Below are 19,404 nucleotides of genomic sequence, written 5' to 3'. Positions count from 1 at the left end.
CTCTTTCCTGTCATGAAACCATACTGCTGATCACTAATCATCACCTTCTAATTTACCGTTATATGATATTGCAGTAGCTCTCAGCTTTTTTTTTCATCACATATACAGCTGTTTGGGAACAGTACTGGTAGCATAACCAGGTGATATTGAAGATTTTTTTTCTTTTAAGAAAATGCCTAACAAGATTTTGCAAAATAGAAGTATGATCTCTACAGCTGGGGAAATGCTGACTGAAACAGAGTATGCTGTTTCACATGGCTAAAACTAAAGAGCAGCTTGAACAGCTAAGTGTTATTGTTAATGATGTTGGTTCATGGGTAGATACTAGGCTATCTGCCCTAGGGCATTTATAAGTCTAGCCAGAGTGTATTTGGCTTCTGCCTCCCTATTAGATTAGCCTACTGTGCCTCTGTAAAGTAGGTCACAGAAGGTACCTTTTTAAGATTAGTTTGCTGTGCCTCTGTCTAGCAGGGACACAGAAGAGATCCCAGGGGTGAATTTGCAATTTCCCATCCACGCGTCCAGATTTCGCTTGAAGAGGGTCAGCGAGGGGCTATGTCTAACATGAATTGGGATTCTATTCCAGAGTGAGGGGAGCCTCTGGGAAATGAATCTGTCCCTCCAGCATGTCCTATTTATTTGTGTGCTGAGGTTTAAGTCCCTGGAGCGTGTAAGCTCTAAGGGACTTGGATTTTTTGAGGTAGACCATGTCCATTAATTTTGGGTTTGACATGGCTTTATACGTCAGGCATAGATCGCCTCTGAGTAGGCGGTAAGCAACTGAGTAGAGCTGGAGTTTCTTTAGTCGAGCTGCATAGGACATATGTTTGTAGCCCATGATCCTCTTGGTGAGATACTTTTGGGGTCTCTCCAGTTGCTGCAGGTGTCGGGTAAGGTACATCCCAAAAGGGGCATTGTATTCAATTGTGGGCCTGATGAGTGACGAGTAGAGGGGCACAATGACCTCTCTTGATCTAGATGCAAACCCTTTCATGATAAGGTGGGCTATATATAAGGTCTTTCTAACCACTTTGGCAACGTGATTATCAAAGGAGAGATTACTATCTATGTTGGTCCCCAAATCTCTAATTACTTATTCCGTACTTAATGGATTACCACCTATGTGGTAATTTGTGGGCACCTTGTTTTTCCCAAATGGGATGACTATGCACTTTTTAGCATTTAGCTTGAGGCCGTGGTTCTGGCACCAAGCATCCGTCTCTGTGAGACCCTTTTGGAGGATGCTTGTGTCAGCTGGAGATTCGATTATGGCCCCCAGTTTGCAGTCATCTGCGAACTTTGTTAGCCATAATCCCCCCATGTTAGCCTGAACCTCAGAGAAGTATATATAGAACAAGAGAGGTCCCAGAACTGAGCCCTGTGGGACGCCACTTGTAACTGGTTTGGATTTGGACATGGCACCTGCGATTCTGACCATGTGGGTTCTATCTCTGAGCCAGTTTGCAACCCATCTTGTGATATAGGGGTTGATATTTAAGCTGGTAAGCTTATTTATGATGCCCGAGTGGGGTATTGTGTCGAAGGCTTTTGTGAGGTCCAGGTAGGCTGTGTGGACTACTTTGCCCTCATCTATGGCTTTGGTAATTGTTTCAAAGAAATCAACTAGGTTTAAGAGGCAAGATCTGCCCTTAACAAAGCTGAATTGGGTAGGGTCCAGTGTCTGGAGGCTCCCAATGTCTTTGTTTATGAGTTCCATGATAATTCGCTCCATAGCTTTACAGACCAGACTAGTCAGGCTTATGGGGCGATAGTTCCTTGGGTCTGTTGTGGCACCACCTTTGTGGAGTGGGACCACTGTAGCTGTACGCCATTCTTTGGGTAGATATCCTGTAGTAAGGCTAAGTTTGAACAGTGACTTAATGTGAGGGTTCAGTTCTTCTTGGAGCTCATGTAAGACACAGCCTGGGACACCGTCCGGTCCCATAGATGCTGTGTTTTTTGCTTTGGAGAGGGCAGCTTTCACCTGTGCATCTGTGATGTCAGGGAGGGTACATTCAGTTGGGATAGGCATTTACTCCTTTGGGGGGGAAGGGGGGTAGAAGTTTGCGCTGAATCTGTCTGCCAGGATGTTGGCTATGTCTGTAGGTTCGGTATATTTTGTACCATTATGCAACAATTCAGAGCATATCTGGGAGTTTCCATCCATATTCCTGACATAACTAAAGAAGGCCTTGTGATTATCTTTAGTGTCTAGGGCAACTTTTCTTTCGAAACTGGCCTTTGATGATTTTATGAGGGATCGAAGTTTCTTGCTAATACTGATCAGAGATGCCTTCCCTTTTTGGGATTTTGCTCTGTCATGTAGTAGCTTCTTCCTTCTGTTGTACAGCTTATTTATGGCCGGGGTCCACCAGACTGGTCTCCTGTTTTTGGAGGAGTAAGTCTTGGTTTTATTTGGGATAGCACGATCCATGCATTCCTGCAGGTGCTCAAAGAATGCATTTGTAAAGGATTCTGCGGATTGGGCTGTATTATCCTCTGGCCTGGGGGCTTTGAAGGATTCCATCTCAGTCTTGAGAAGTGCAAAATTGGCTTTTGAGAAATTCTTTACAGTGATTTCCTAGGCTGGGGGTGGGGATGGGATATGGATGTCCAGGGAAATTTGTTTATGGTCTGATCTTACCAATGAGGGGTTTACCTCTGCTGTGGAACATAGAGTCCCCATGTTGGTGATGACCAGGTCCAATATGTTATTCCCTCTTGTGGGAGTGGTGACCCGTTGTTCCATTGCGTTAGAGTTTATAAATTCAAGGAACCGTTAGGCGAGGGTGTTTGGGCTTGAGTAGTTTTCCCAGTCAATGTTTGGGTAGTTGAAGTCACCCAATAACATAGTGTTTGGAGAGACCTTCATATTCTCCAGTGTTCTCAGGAATGCCAAGTGGGGTTCCTGTAATAGGGAGGGTGTTCTGTAGCAGGCTACAAACTGAAAGGCAGTTTTGCCCGCTGTTAGTTGCACATGGATGGTTTCCGATGCTTCGTGCAGTGCCACTAACCTGGAGGTGTAGCTATCTTTGATGAATATAGATACTCCCCCTCCTTTTGTGCTTTGGTCTGAGTTTTGGGGCTGAAACGCATGGTATGATTTATAACCTGGTAGTGTTGGGGTGCTCTCAGGAGCCTTGAACCAGGTTTCTGTTACTGCACAGACATCGATTTTCTCCATACTGAGGAGAGCCTCGAGTGCGTGCATCTTGAGGTTTAGACTTCTGGCATTGAGTAGCATTACCTTTAGTTTTTTTATCCTTGGGTTGTCTATGAAGGTGGGTTTGTCCTTTGAGCCTTGCCTAAAAAAGGCACTAAGGGGGTGGCAAGAGCCTTGGTCAGTATACGAAAGCCTAAGGGTGACAGGTGCAAGCCGTCCCTAGTGAAGCAACATGGCTTGTCGAGCATGTCATCCCAGGCTGACCGACACTGGATCCCCTTTGAATGACACCAATACTTTAGCCAATTGTTGAAACTGATCATTTTGTCTTTATACTGTGGCATCATTCTTGGTGAGGGCAAGATGCTACTCAAGGTCAGGGTCATACCAGCCTGGGCTACATGGTCAGAGAGCTCCTCTATGTCTCTTTTCATGTAGTCCAGGGAGGTACGTCTCAGGTCATTCACACCAGCATGGACAATGAGGGAGTCATACTTGTGCAGAAAGTTAAGATATTCTGCTGTGGAGAGCAAAGAATCCTGAACTGACTTACTGAGAACAATTAGATTCACAGCAGCAACAAATGACATGGGAGATATTGAAGGGTTTGAAGTTTTTCTACATAATGAATAATGCTAGATCTTTACAATACAATGGTTATCACAAAAGTAGCAGCCTTGCTCTTTCAAGAAAACGTATTATTAGTTAAACTTATAAAGTCTCAACTGAAGTGAATACCACTGTGTTGGGGGGACTAAAGACTATATAGAAAAACAACAGACACCAAAATGATATTGAGATAAATGAGTAAAGTGTTGCAACTACCAAGTCAGGAAGTATCATTTTTATTTTTTTAATGGCAGCATCTTTACATTTTTTTTATATACAATAAACTCTGAAGTTCATTTCCAATTGTATTACTGGTTTGTTGGTGATGTAACAGGAAATCACTAGGAGAGTGGATTGACAATTTATTCTTTTGGCAAGGTGTATAATTTTAAGAATGATCTGCAAGATATTAGAAATCCTGTAAGGCTAAACAGAATACTACTTTATGCTCAAGCTTTTCTTAACCCTCTATTAAGGCTCTTCTAAATGGGTCCAAAGGGAGTTGTTTGTGTTACAGATCTTATTATTAGTAGAAAACAATGTACTACAAAGTATTGCAAAAATGTACCCCCATCCCAGTTAGGCCTAAGCTGTTATAGCTGATGAATGATCTGGGCAAATTGGAAATATCACCCAGATATAAGATGGTTATAGACAAATTAATAACTGGAAACAATTCTTAAAATCAATTTACAAGTACAACATGAGAACCCCACTCTAAACTGGAGATGAGCATGCAGAGCATATATATTTTATTGAGTGCAAGATATTTATGAGGAGGATATATTCTTAAATTACTTCTGTAAGGAACCAGTGCTTAGCTGTTTTTGTGGAAATAGTTTATATGATAACTATAATTATTTTATGCTATACATTTTGCTGTTCATATGAACAAGTGTCATTATGTTAATTTGCTTGCAGTTTTGTGAATAAAGCTGTTCCTTTTGAAAAAAAAATATACCATACAGCAAGTCAGGTGTTCGACCTCATGAACAAGATCACTTAAATGTATGCTTTTCCTCCCTTACCTTGTTACTGCTAGGTGCTGTCTGCTCCTTCATCATTTCCCGGTAACTGTAAGATGAAATACTGCTGCTGTCCCCTGTTTGTGTGCGACTTGGAGAACTAATCTCAGCTAAAACCAGTTCCTCTATACCTACGAAAAAAAAAGATATGGGTTTCATGGCTGAAATGTAACAAAAACCTCATACTGTCATCTACAGCTATTGCCACTACTCATAGGATGAACTCTAGACAAGCATGCTGAGTACAGATACACTTTTCTTTCAATACTTAAGTGCAATAATAAATAAAATTAACATGAAAAAATGAAATGCCAATTTATCTACTACAATTTTTAATGCACACATACAGAATACCTTAAACTTAAATAGATCTTAGAATTACAGGTGGACAAGGCTTTAGGTCTCAAGGACTGTCCCTTTAAAGCCAATTTTGAAGTCACATGCTTTAACCCGCTAATTTTTGTAACCTTGTATTTAAATGGTTTTGTGTTTTGCTACAAGATATGGCTTGATGAAGCAGCTATGTTTTGGCATGAAAGCACTTACCCTGTCTTTCTTGCTTTTATCTGTGTAATAAATTCAGTGATTTATTGCTGTGTTAGCTGGTTTTTCTACACTAAAGTCCAAATATAAGCAGCACTGGTATATGTTAAAAAATCAAGAGAGGAAGATAAAAACTGATGAAAGAGAAAACGAGAGGAAAGTCTAGTATAAAAATATCATTAAAAGGTCCACTCCTCTGTAACATTTTCACCAACACCCTCTATACATTCACACAAAAGGCCATCCTAATGCAATATGCAGACGATTCTACTCCCATCTGCACATCTGACAACATGGTACACTTCCAAAAAAAATACTCAGGAAGCTTTAACAGCCACTGAAACATGGCTTTGTAATGCAAAGCTCATGCTCAGCACAAACAAGACCCTACTATTTTTCTTCCCTAAATCCTTCTCTCATAAATATATAAAATTTAAAGTCCTCTCTCTTGATAATACAACCACTGAAGACACTTTTCATAGCAAATTATTAGGGGTGATGGTGAATGATAATTTTACATGCAACCTGCATATACAAAGCTGCACAAGAAAAACTCATTAAAAACTAGGTATTCTTTACAGAGCCAAAAACGTTCTCACCATGCAACTAGAGCTACAGTTGCTAGTACTTATCTCCTCCCCACAATTCTTTATTGTGCTACCATCCTCACCAACCTCCAGGCTTCACAAAAAATAAAACTTGAACAATGCTATAACAAAGTTGCTAAATTTACAGCAAATACCCCTTACAGAACACACAACTGTATAGCACTAAAAAGCTTAAATTGGTTAGACCTTCCATCAACTAACATATAGACAGCTTCTTACCACCTCTAAAATTATCCAGCATCCACTTGCCTATCCTGCACAAAAAAGCATTCTAAACAACTATATTCCCAGTTGGTCGTTGTTATCCAGTGACCAAACACTCCTGTTTACAAACTTACCAAATCTGCTGAGCATTATCTATACTCGTACAAGGTTGCTAAGGCCTGGAACGCCCTACCTGTATCCCTCAGATGAACACCCTCCCATTTTTCAAAGCCACTCAAAAAATTCATAGCTAAAATCTGACTCTGTTCTTGCTCAAAGCCAGGATAAACTATATTCCTCAATGAGAACAAATTCCTTTTCATTCCGTATACCTCCTTACTCTCCCTTCTTCACTTACTTCCTTACTTCTATCAAATTCTCTTCCCTGACTTTCTAAATATCTAACTTATCTTTAATTTCTTTACAAACAGTCTAAAATTTCTCTAAATATTAAATGATTGTCATATAACTAGTATTGATTCTTAACAAATGTCCTTATATTATGTCTATATTGTTATAATTATTTAAACTGCAGATGTTATTTGTTTTATTTTTGAAGATTGTAAAATTACTGTTCTTAAAGAACTTTTCTCCCTGTTCCTGCTCTAAAATGGGCTTCTACCCAGTCAGACTTTCATGGTAATCAATACCAAGGTGGAAAGTTTCAAAGCCCCCATGCTGAAGGATAATGCTGTCCAATACTAATGCATTCTATGGGCACCTACAAGAATGCATGGATCGTGCCATCCCAAGCAAAACCAAGACTCACTCCTCCAAGAAAAGGAAACCAGTCTGTTGGACTCCTGCCATAAACAAGCTATTCAATACAAGGAGGAAACTAGTACAGAAAAGAGTAAAATCCCAAGAAGGGAAGACATCCCTGATCAGTATCAGCAGGAAACTACAATCCCTCATAAAATCATCCAAGGCGAGCTTTGAAAGAAAAATTGCCAAGGACTCCAAAGATAACCACAAGCCATTCTTTAGCTATGTCAAGAATCTAAGTGGCAATGCTCAGATCTGCTCAGAGTTAGTGCAGAATGGCACAAAATACACTGAACCGACCAATATCGCCAACATCCTGGCAGACAGGTTTAGCGCAAACTTCACCCCCCTCTCACCCCCAAAAGGGTCCATATCCATACCAAAAGAATGTAGAGTCCCTGAAATCACAGACACTCAGGTTAAAACAGCCCTCTCCAAAGCCAAAAACACAGCGTCAATGGGACCAGACGGTGTCCAAGGCTATGTCCTACATGAGCTCAGACATGAACTAACCCCTCACCTAAACACACTGTTCAAACTCAGCCTCTCCACAGGCTATGTACCCATACAGTGGCGCACAGCAACAGTTATTCCACTCCACACAGGTGGAGACACAACAGACCCTGGGAACTATTGCCCTATAAACCTGACTAGCTTGGTTTGCAAGGCTATGGAGCGCATCATGGAACTCATTAACAGAGACATTGGGAACTTCCAAACACTAGACCCTACCCAGCTTGGTTTTGTTAAGGGCAGATCATGCCTCCTAAACCTGGTGGACTTCTTATACCAAGGCTATAGACAAGTGAAAGGTGGTACACACAGCCTACCTAGACCTTGCTAAGGCCTTCAACACCATTTCCCATTCTGGTATTATGGGCAAGCTCACCAGCCTGAACATAAACCCCTACATCACAAGATGGTTTGCCAACTGGCTCACGGACAGAACCCACATGGTGAGAGTTGCGGGAGCTAAGTCCGACTCTAAACCGGTTACAAGTGGCATTCCACAGGGCTCAGTGCTAGGACCCCTCCTGTTCGGCATATACTTCTTAGAGGTACAGGCAAGCACAGGAGGACTATGGCTTAGCAAGTTCGCAGGAGACTGCAAACTAGGGGCTATAACTGACTCTCTGGCTGACACAGACATCCTCCAAAAGGGTCTCACTGAGACAGATACCTGGTGTCAAAATCATGGCCTCAAATTACATGCCAAAAAGTGCATAGTCATCCCCTTTGGAAAAAACAAAGTACCCACAAACTACCACATAAGTGGTAGTCCCCTAAATAAGGAAGATGTAATAAGGGATCTGAGGACCCAAGTAGACAGTAATCTCACCTTTGATAATCACATTGCCAAAGTGGTTAGAAAATCCTTCTACGTGGCCCACCTAATCACAAAAGGGTTCGTATCTAGATAAAAAGAGGTCATTGTGCCCTTCTACTCATCAGACCCATCACAGAGTACAACACCCCATTTGGGATGTACCTTACAAGACACATGCAACAGCTGGAAAGACCACAGAAGTACCTCACCAAGAGGATCACTGCCCTCAAACAGATGCCCTATGCAGCTCTACTGAAGAAACTCCAGCTGTACTAGGTTGCATACCGCCTACTCAGAGGTGATCTCTGCCTGACATACAAGGCCATGTCCAACCCAGAATTGATGGACATGCTCCACCTAAAGAAAGCCTTATCCCCTCGAGCCACATGTTCTAGGGATCTAAACCTCACCACAACAATAAATAGGGCGTGCTGGAGGGATAGATTCCTGTCCCAGAGATTTCCCATGCTTTGGAACAAGATTCCAATCTACATTAGGCAGAGCTCTTCTCTAACACTCTTCAAAAGAAACCTTGATGAGTGGATGGGAAACAGAAAGTTTACCCCGGGGATCACTTCAGTGGCTCTGCTGGACAGAGGCACAAAGAACTAAATTAAGAGGGCGGCAAAAGCCAACATTCTGGCTAGGCTTGTAAATGCCTTCAGGCAGATAGCCTAGTACCTACCTATGACATTATTATGTTAATCTTTGGGCTGAGCTAGTGAATGAAAAAGTTAAAGCTATAAGAATTCGAAAATAATGGTGTAATAAATACATAGAATGCCAAGAATTTTTATAGAGATTACTGATTAATAAATTACCAGTAAAGGGAAATATGCTATATAAAAAAATCGGTGAAAGAGTTTGTATATATTGTGGTAAAGAAGAAAGTAAACAGGTTTTCTTACAATGTGTAAGAGTTGCAAAATTGTGGGAACATTTCTTTGATAATATAAAAGAGGTAAATGAAATAAATATGCATATGATTCTGTATGAATATTATAGACAAAAATAAGGCATAGGTTACTAAACTCAATAAAAGTATATCTGATGTTGTGTGGACCATTTTGAATGAAAGGCTAAATAAAATCATGTTTAATGGTAAATGGAGACTAGCAGTAATTTTAAGAAAAATAGATAGTGGTTGTGGAAAAAAGTGAGGTTCAAACAAGTTTAACATTAACAATGAATAATAAGATATTTAAGATTGTATCTCCATAACAGAAAGTAATGGACATTTGTATCCTGTATAAATTTGTAAATATGTTAATTTTGTAAAGAGTATTGTACACATTTTTTTTTAATAAAGAACCCCTACTCTTTTCAATAGATGTCATGGAATCTTCTGCATACACCTGAGCTACCCCAACTCAAGCAGATGGGACTTTGGTTTAACATCTCATCTGAAGGATGACATATTCAAGAGTCCAGCGACTCCTCCTTTTGCTGCACTACTGTGTCAGCAATCCATCTACTTGGTGTGGGAATAGAACCCACAATTTCCCATTCTTAGTCATTTATCTTTACATTTGCATAGATGGGCCACATTAAATTTTAGTAACATATACTGCGGTGGTAGTGCTGCGGTAGCGTTGTCGCCTCACAGTTAGACGTTGCACGTTCAATTCTCAGTTAGAGCGTCTTCTGTGTGTCGACATGCGTGAATGGGCGTTCCTTCGCTGAAGGTTGTGCATTAGGCCCGGCAAGCCAGCACGTAAAAATCTACTGCCAATCATTAGCAGACCGGAGTTCCGCTGTGGAGACACCTAACCAGGAAAAGCCGAAAGACAGGGGAAGACAGTTTGAACCATACAAGAAATACAAAATGAGATAGGTAAAAAAAAAAACAAAAGAAAGAGAATTACAGATATAGCCAATATTTAAGAAACAGTCTAGAAAAATCTTAAAATTATGGACTGGATTAAAAAAAAGCTATGGTTAGGACAAAGCACTGTCATTAGCCTGATAAACATATCAGAATGGATGCAATTCAAAAGGCTGGAACCTGTTATATAAATGAAGATGTGTACAAACCTTCACTGTCAATAGCATTCCGATTCTGATACATCCATATAACCATAAGATACTCTGGGACATAATTAAGAAATAATACTGCAATCCGAAGGGTCTACTTGATGATACTAAGCACATATTTCTTGTATCCAGTCTACTGTAGACAAACTCACTGCCACCCAGCACACTGCTGTAAGGGAAAACAAGACATACATAAACAAGACATATTTTTTGCCTCCTTCACTTCCAATATGGGTGATCAGTTCATACAGCACAGCCTACACAAATCCCACCTTTGAAGTCACACCAGCTTGGAGAAAAGGAAATAAATCTACTTTCCATTTCCCTAAGTTGGTAAGACATTGAAGGTAGTATAAACTTTGACTAGGGTGTAGGAGCAGAGCCAAAAAATGCTAATGTCTAATATTACTTTCCTGACTATATAAATTTACCTAACACAATGGACACAATTTCCCACTGTTTCTCCAGCCAGCTTGGTTGATATGGACATCCTGAGGCAGTGGAGCAATTGCCTCATGTTCACCAACAACCCTCTACTCCTAGTCCACACAAAATGAGCGGGTTGTCAGCATGCACACCTCACCTACTACTCCACCCAAACTCACATCACACATACCTACATATGTAGAGGTTCTCACCAGAAACATATCTAAACACCAGCGACCTCCCAAGCACAGATACAAACACACTACACATAATACTTCATCTGCAGAACACAATACAAATAATAACTGTCTCACCCTGTCAAGCTCTTACGGCAAAACACAAAACCAAACATAATAGTCATGGGCGATTCCATCATGAGACACACAGAAGTCCCTTTCACCAGGCAGGATATGGAGAAGTTCATGGTTAGCTGTCTGTCATGTGGAAGGATCTGCCATATCACACATGCTCTCAAGTCTCTCAAAAACAGGTACTGTTATGACTGTCATAGTCCATGTTGGTGTGAATGACTTGAGACGTACCTCTCTGAACTATATGAAGAGACATGACTGAGCTCTCGGACAATGTGTCTCAGGGAGGTATGTCCTTAGCCTTAAGCAACATTTTACCTTCACCTACAATACAAACAGAAAACAATTGACTTCAATAATTGGTTTAGTTTCTGGTGTCATTCTAAAGGATACAGTATCTGTCAGCCTGGGATGACATGATCGACAGACCTTGATGCTGTGCCAGAGATGGTCATCTGTCACCCCTGGGATTTCAGATACTGGCTAAGGCTCTTGCCACCCCCATAGTGCCTTTTTTAAGCAGTGTCTGAAGGACAAAATTCCCAGTGTAAAAACTCCATCTAAAAACAACCTCAATTTATGTTGCTAAACGCTAGGAGTCTTAACATGAAACTGCACTCACTGGAAGCAGTCTTCACCTTGGAAGACTTAGACATTTGTGCAGTCATGGAGACCTGGTTCAAGGCTGTGGAGAGCACCCCAACTATACCGGTCTACACCTTCCAAATGTTCAACCCACAAACTGAAGGCATGAAATAAGAAGTTATGTTCTGCCTTGCAGCAAAATAATTTCTTCCTTCTCAAGAAGAAACTTACCCATGGTCTGGGACTCGGGGCCGATCCTGCTTTCGAATAGCAGCTACTAACTGAAGGATATAAGAAACTTTACCAGCTCGACGGCTATATAAAGTAATGCAAGGCAGTAAAAATCAGGTCTGTACAAAGGGCGTAGCACATAGCATAAAATGGAAGAAAAGGAAGAAGAAACTTTGGATGGAGAGGAAAAAGGTCCTGAATGGAATGGTCTTTAGCATTTCAGTTACTGTACATCTTCTGTCGGAGGGGAGGGTCGGAAGGCTCTGTAAGAAGAACTCTAAGGAACAAACTAATGGGAGGAAGAGGCAGTACACTTTAAGACATTGTTTTAACCACTCATTCTTTAATCCCAATACTAAGATCCAAAGCCACGTACAGGGCTACGCTCCTGGAAAAATGACTAAACTGGCTCAATGCAACAAGCTCTTGCTGGGGACCAGGTAAGGCGTTGTCCAACATGTAATTTTCCACATTTGTAACAGCTGTTTTAGAAAAAGGCAGTAAATTTCAGTGAAAAACCGAAAAAGACAAGAGGCGCTTAGTTCCTAAATGAATGTTCCGTACTTTTAATATACAAGATAGATAATACTTTCCCAAGATAATTTTTAGAATTGCTAAAGCTCAAAGCCATATCAGTAAGCTGATGATAGAAGATCAATTTCTTTTTTCAAGCACAAATAGGACGATGGGCGGAGATTAAAAGAAGTTGTAATGGGTTGATCAGATTTAATTGTGAGCCACCAAATAGTAATATATGTAGCTTCTAGTCTAATCTCATCTGTCTGATAAAAACTACAAGGGGGAAAGGAGGATTAATTGAATAGAAAGTTTAGGCACCCAGGATCAATAGGTTGGTTGGTTGTTTTAAAAGTTTTTAGAGTAAAAACGAAAATTTAACAACAAGAAGGCTCTGTTATTCCAAAGACAAATAAAGTCAGACGACTAAATTTAGATCCAAGCGCAGAGAAAAGCCTATCATTCATATTATTAATAAGTTGCCTCCCAAAGATATTTTTAAAAAGCCTAAACATAGCTGAATTATGACCACTGAGAAACAGATGCTGATGAATTCAGAGTTTTTTTCAAGTTAGCTCCTTTAGAAACAGGGGCATATAGATAAAATCCTTTCATCCTTAGCCTAAAGGCCAATGGGACAGCCAATTGAAAGGATCAATATTCAGAAGAAAGCCTGCATAGAAAACGTCGCTACTCTATCTGTGGGAAGAAGAAGGTAGAGGATTTTGGTGTGCTAAGAAGGGCCTTCTGAAACAGGAAGAATCAAGGCTGTCAGGGGTAAATCCTGGTGGGAGAGGGAGTGATGAGAGATATGAGATTCAGAACTGGTCAGGAGCCTGGCTAGGGGGCAATCCAAATCCCAGTAGATCTGGCACTGGGTCCAGATGCCCGATTCACCGTGAAGGACGGATGAGTGCAGGGGTAGATCTAAAAACGAGCCAGTGATCACCAATGCAATCAAAGGGGTCTAGGAAGGCACGAGCTTTCCCTTGTGAAAGAGGGGAGGGAGGGAATGAGAATCCAATTTGGAAAAAAAAGCGGGAGGCTTCTGGTGAGTCTGAGAGGTAGAGAGATTGGGGGAAGCTGAAAAGAAGGACAGAAATCCTGGGTCTTGAGCGTCTCTGGGCCCTGGCTGGGGAAGGAAGAGGATCTCTTCTGCTGGATTTGCTAGAATGAGAGAGTAGCAAAGAGGAGCAACATGCTTACCCCATTCATAGATCTGCGCAATCTGGATTGTGGATTGTTTGAAGGTCTGAGAATATGGGTTGCTGATCTACCTACTAGAATGTTGGTAGGAATGTTGATATTCGTTGCTGGCGAAGTTGATAGAGAGAGAGGACTTATTGCCATAGTCTGGCTTATGAGCTGAGGTATCTTGTTGGTAGGGCCCTGTCCTGGAGGGCTTGTTGACATACCAGTACGCCCTGTGTTGTCTAATCCACACTCACGGGGAAGAAAACGGGTTGCCAGTTGGTACTCGAAGAACTGCTCATCACATGACATTTATATTGCAGATGAGTACCCCACCCGATACTGGAGCACGGGAGGGTGTGCGCCGCGATCACCACGGGGCTGTGAGCGGCACCCGTGGTGACTGTCATCACTCCCCATCCGTATCAACAGTGCCCACTGGGGGTGGGACCTGAGAAGGAGCAGGGGACCCACGACCATAGTATTGCATCCACCAAGCACCAGAATCTAGGCTGTAGCCCTGTGAAGAAGATTCGGTGACGATAGACATGCTGGAAGAAGAGTTGTGGCGTGCATTCTGGGAAGGAGGTTCTTGTAGAATCAGCATCCAGGAAATGACTGCCAGCATCAGCCATGATTTGTACTCAGATGGTATCTGCGAATGATTGAAACTGTCAATCTGATGACCATGAGCTCTAATGTCTAAAAGGGGGCCATGACGATCCTGATGACATCGAGTGCGAGAAGGGCTTTGGTAGAGAAAGGGCAGGCGAGCCTGGCAGGCGATAAGTGGTCGATTGTGAGTGGTGAGAACAAAGAGTCAGTCATGTTGGTTAGAATCTGTAATAACCATCCTCCTAGAGAGTCAGGACAGAGCCCAATCCACAGGCATGGAACTGTGACTCATCTTGTACCAGGCATGAGAAGGTGACCACTGTGAGCCGGAACCACCTGGACTCTTTGGAGTCGTCTGGGAAGCAAAGGCAGAGGACCTGAATTTGAAATGATGAACTCGAACGACTGAATGAAATTTGTCTTCTAGGCACCTGAATTTTGATGTGAAGGGCCCAATTGACCTATGATCTGAGCAGGCAGGAGTCTTTCTTGATGAGACTCCTTGAGTAGTCTGGGACTCGGATGATTGAATCAGTCTCTCCTTCTGTCTATTGGCAAAGAACATTGAGTAGATTGGGGCTGAGAGAATCTTCTAGTAACTGGCTGAATGGAGATAGGGCATCAAACTCTGAGCTCTAACTTGAGTCGCTAGAAGAATCTCGAGAACAGTAAACAATTGGGGCCATGACAGTAGGACTCCCCACTAGCGGAATTATGTCCTGAGAGGGAATTTGAGAAGGGACTTTCCTGCAGTTGAATATGACTGAGGTGAAACCCAATGGATGGGGCTTGGTAATATCTTTCCGGGAAGACTGCCTCCAAGGAGGGACACAGGTACAGTGGGACCAAGGATGGCTGCCTCAGCTGCTCAGGAAAACAACCTGCTGCCCTGGTTCAGCGATGCCCCAAGAGGGGGACCTGGAGTCTGCCTTCTTAGGACCTCTAGACCCTCTGACCCGAGGCACCTCTCTGTTGGGCTGCTGCCCAGCTCTGCCTCGTGACCAAAACTGACTTCACCTACTGCTTGGGACTTGCAGGGCTGTGAAACTGGACCCTTCTGTCCTTTAGGATCTTTCCTCGAAGGTGGAAAAAACCCACCAACCGAGCAGACTTTACAAGCTTCTCCTAGAAACACCTGGTCACACACCCTTCACCTGAGGCTTTTCCGTTGAGGCCTTAAGGAAGCTAAAAATCCAAAGATTCACCCCAGGAGGACATAAAATGCTCGCCAACGGAATCACATTGCCGCATCATTCCACACCTAGCCCTCTAAATCTATGCGCGCGATTGTTACTTGTTCCCCCTAGCAGCCTGAGGATCTGCCGATGGAGGAGGTAGATACTCCTTGAGGCAATCTTTTCCCGGCTCAATGGCTGTAGGGGTCTGTGCTGCTTCAAAATCCTGGACTCAAAACATCTTAGCAAAGTGCAGCTAGTGACAGTCTGGTGCTGGAGAAAGATAATTCAGGAGTGGAGTCCCCTGGGTCGCTAAAGAAAACACAGCTAGGGATAACCTCCTTAAGTCCTTAAAGTACACCATGGGAGGATGGAATGGCACAGAAGTAGTAGCAATGTGGCACCAGGGGCCCGCCATATCAGCGACTATGGCCTAGCCACAGATGGTTCAGAACTTTTACAGTTAACTGGTTAAGATAACTTAGAGGGGACTGACTCTACAAGAGGAGAGAGGGGGCACTGCACTCTCCAGGCACCAAACCACTCAGCCTGAGAAGGGAGGACAATACTGAGAGGAGGAGGGATCGAGAGTGGAGAAGTTCTAGGTGTTTCAGAGGTTGTGTCTGAGGAAGTCTAGAGGCCAGAGGGAACTTGTTTCAAGTCTCTAGGATAGGTGAGAGGATGGGGTCTGACAGGATCCTCAAGACCTTCCTTCTTCTTCTACAAGTCTCCTCTTACACGGGAGTCACCCTTTAGGGAAGTACATGTGGAAGACAGACAATCATTCTGGGAAGAGGAGGCTGGAGGATCTCTGGGTCAATGCAAGAAGGTGGCACGGAGTGATCAGCAGGTACAATAGAGAGAGGGAAGAGGTCGGAGTCCTCAGGGACAATAGAGATGGAGCCAGGTGGAAGAGACTGATACTGCCTACTAGAAGGCAGGACGAGCCCCATCGGCTCCAATACACCTCCCAGGCAGAGAGAGAGGAGGCCAGGCGAGGAGGAAGGCCCAGACCCAGATCTAGGGGAACTCGAAGGCCCGAGAAGAGTCTCGAGGGACAGCTGCGTGGACCCCCTCTCACCCCTCGAGGCCGGAAGGGGAAGAGGCGGCTCACCACTAAATAAGGATGGGAGAGGACTGGCGAGTAAGAAGACCAAGGAAGCCGACCAATCCTCCGGCTGAAGGGACAGATAAGCCAAGGGGCTGGGAAGGGCTCCAAGAGGGAACCCAAGACCCAAGAACTGCTCTAGAGTACCCGGGGACTTGATTCCGGCTCTGGGAGAGAGAAGTTGAAGCTGGGCAACTGCTCTGCGAGGTTTGGGCCAGTACCTGTGACTAGGAGCTCCTACTGACCACTCTCCGGTGTACCTGCTTGAGTCAATGATCTGGCTGAAGTGGAGGCTCGATGGCTCCGCCCGAGGAGAACCTGGAAGGCTCGAGGAAGCTCGACCCTGAACCTCGGACCGGGCAATGGGTCCGGAGCCGGGGGAACGGGCCCGACATTCTTCACTCCTGCGGGCCGGACAGCCGATAGATCGTATCGACTATGCAGCACCCGATTTCAGCGAACCCGACCCATAGCCGCGGGAGCCGAGCGAGCATATTTGTACCCTGTGCCTGTGCGGAGCCTACCCGAGGCGACACCGGATCGTCGCGCGATGCTTAGCCGGAGCGGGAGGTGTTGGAACCCCCCACAGGTCCAAAAGGACTTCACAGGCACAGATAGCCGAAAGAGAGATGAGATCCAGAATGCGGCTCAGCGGGCGATCCTGACTCTCTATAACGAAGGGAGAGAATACAGGCTTAGAAACAGAAGCCTGGGGTCTTGGGGATTTGGATTGATTTTTGTGGGGCCGATGACAACTTAACATACTATATTCATTAAAGATACATACACCTCCAGATTGGTTAAACATTATGATCTTCTGGAGATACTTCAGGTGCAATTAACTGTTGGTAGGACTCCTATTCAAGTTACTGCCAGTTACAGGACCCCGTCCATGAATCACGGCACCCACTCTGCCTATTTGGATCTACTTGAGTCTACCAAGATACATCCAAACACCCTGATTCTGGGTGACTTTAACTACCCATTAATTAACTGAGTAAATTACTCACGCTCTAACTCACTTGCCCAAAGGCTCCTCGACTTTGTTAACTCCAATGCACTAGACCAGCTGATTGACGCCCCCACAAGGGGTGCAAACATCCTGGATCTGGTGATTAGCTATATGGGGGACCACTGTGAGGTCTTCCTTAGTGAGATCTGACCACATATCAGTCTCATTCGAAGTAATCACACCTGACCACCTCCACCCCCCAGCAGCAACAAGTGAACTAAAAAAAACTTTTGCAAAGCAGATTATAACCTCTTACTGTATGGTATAAATAGATTTACTGCACCTTCTCCCTCAGATGGAACTGGCAATTATGCTGAGTTCTACACCAGTGCTTTATACAAGCACTTTTATACATATATTGACTCAGCCGTAGGGCCAAAACAAGTTCCTCAAAGAAGAGCAAACCTGTCTGGTGGACAACTGCCATTAACAGGTTTTACAATAAGAGGAAGAAATTGCTGTCTAAGTGAAATAGGGAGAGAGCCCTAAACTGGAAACAATCCCTCCTCAGCTTAAACAAGCAAATAAGACTTCTTGTGCAGTCCTACAAAGCAAACTACAAATCCAAATTATTCTCCTCAATTAAACCTGTAACCTAAAAGAAAATGCCCAGATTTGTGCCAAAGTGGTAGTTAATGATACCACATATACTAAGCCTGTTAACATAGCTAACCTGTTAGCTGACAGGTTCTGTGCAAACTTCACCCCCCCCCCCGCCACATGTACCCCATGACATCCCTACCACCTGTCCTCTACTGTGCATCTCTAAAGAACAGGTCATAAACACCCTCTCTAAGGTCAAAAACACAGCATCTATGGGACCTGCTAACATCCCAGGTTGTGTCCTACATGGGCTCAAACAAGAATTAGTAACACCACTGGGTACTCTTTTCAATCATAATCATAAAAATGCAAGGTTAATATTAGTGGCTCAGGAGAGTGGACTACATACACGTGGTTTACAAAGTCCATTGAACATGTGGGAGAAACAGATTAATGCAAGTTCTGTAAAACAGAACTGGAAACAGTTGCACATCCTGTTGCTGGGTGTGAATACACTAATGTCAAAGGGCCTGTATACTGTGTATACTGAAAGGTATAACAATGTGGCAAGACTGTTGGATTGGGGATTGTGCAAACATTACAGTACTGAAGTAGCAGAAAAACATTGGAAACTTAAGCCACAAAGCATTATAGAGAATGATGAAGTTTATATCACATGAGATCACCCATTAGCAACAGTTCAAAAAACAGATAGAAGAAAACCAGATACAGTAGTCCATGAAAAGGAGACAACAGTAGCTTTGATCACTAAAACTGCAACACCTACACCCAGTGATGACAGAGTCTTACATTCAAAGGAACACACAGTCATAAAATGCCAGACCGTTCTGACAGAAGAAGGAGAGATGGGTCTCATAAATGAGAATTTACAGCTGTACATATATATATATATATATATATATATATATATATATTACTGATGCATGTAATTCCATACAAATTGCAGGAGGAGTCAATTCTGGCCACATTGTGGGTGCTGCAAAGAGCACTTTTGGCTAACGTCAAATACTGAAACACTAATTTCACAACCTTTAATCACACTTTGACTTAGGAATTGGATCCATTCCTGTCATGGTATCAGAAACCCAAAAGACTTGGAGAAATGAAACTCTGGGAATATGTAGCACTGTTGCAACCTCAAATATTTTTACACAATTTCTCAACTATACTACACAAATGTATTAAAATTCCTGGTAAAATGTACTCAGTTAATTGTCGTTGCCTTCAATGTATTACATTATATGCTTTGTTTTTTTATTTCTTTGTACCTCTGAGAAGAGAGTGAAATTAACTACCGAGATCAATGCAATACCCCAGTAAACAATTTCACACGAATAAACAATATTTGCCTATTTCCTTTACCAGCTTTGTTCTTGTCCTGCTTGGGGTATA

At 43.0% G+C, this 19,404-nt stretch overlaps 1 protein-coding gene across 3 annotated transcripts in view; it reads right to left on the bottom strand.

The window, feature by feature from the left end:
* Positions 1 to 19,404, bottom strand: part of GRIPAP1 (GRIP1 associated protein 1) — a 2,851,684-nt gene that overhangs the window by 728,060 nt on the left and 2,104,220 nt on the right. For all 3 annotated transcript variants that reach the window (XM_044080007.1, XM_044080009.1, XM_044080008.1), the window contains one exon: positions 4,801 to 4,928. In XM_044080007.1, the coding sequence (XP_043935942.1) occupies positions 4,801 to 4,928 (128 nt within the window). The remainder of the gene's footprint in view (positions 1 to 4,800; positions 4,929 to 19,404) is intronic.

The sequence above is a fragment of the Protopterus annectens genome, chromosome 8.part0 (assembly GCF_019279795.1).
Source record: "Protopterus annectens isolate FY-2018-M chromosome 8.part0, PAN1.0, whole genome shotgun sequence".
NCBI lineage: Eukaryota > Metazoa > Chordata > Ceratodontiformes > Protopteridae > Protopterus > Protopterus annectens.
Note: the sequence above shows the minus strand (reverse complement) of the source record. Positions and strands in the feature narration are given on the sequence as shown.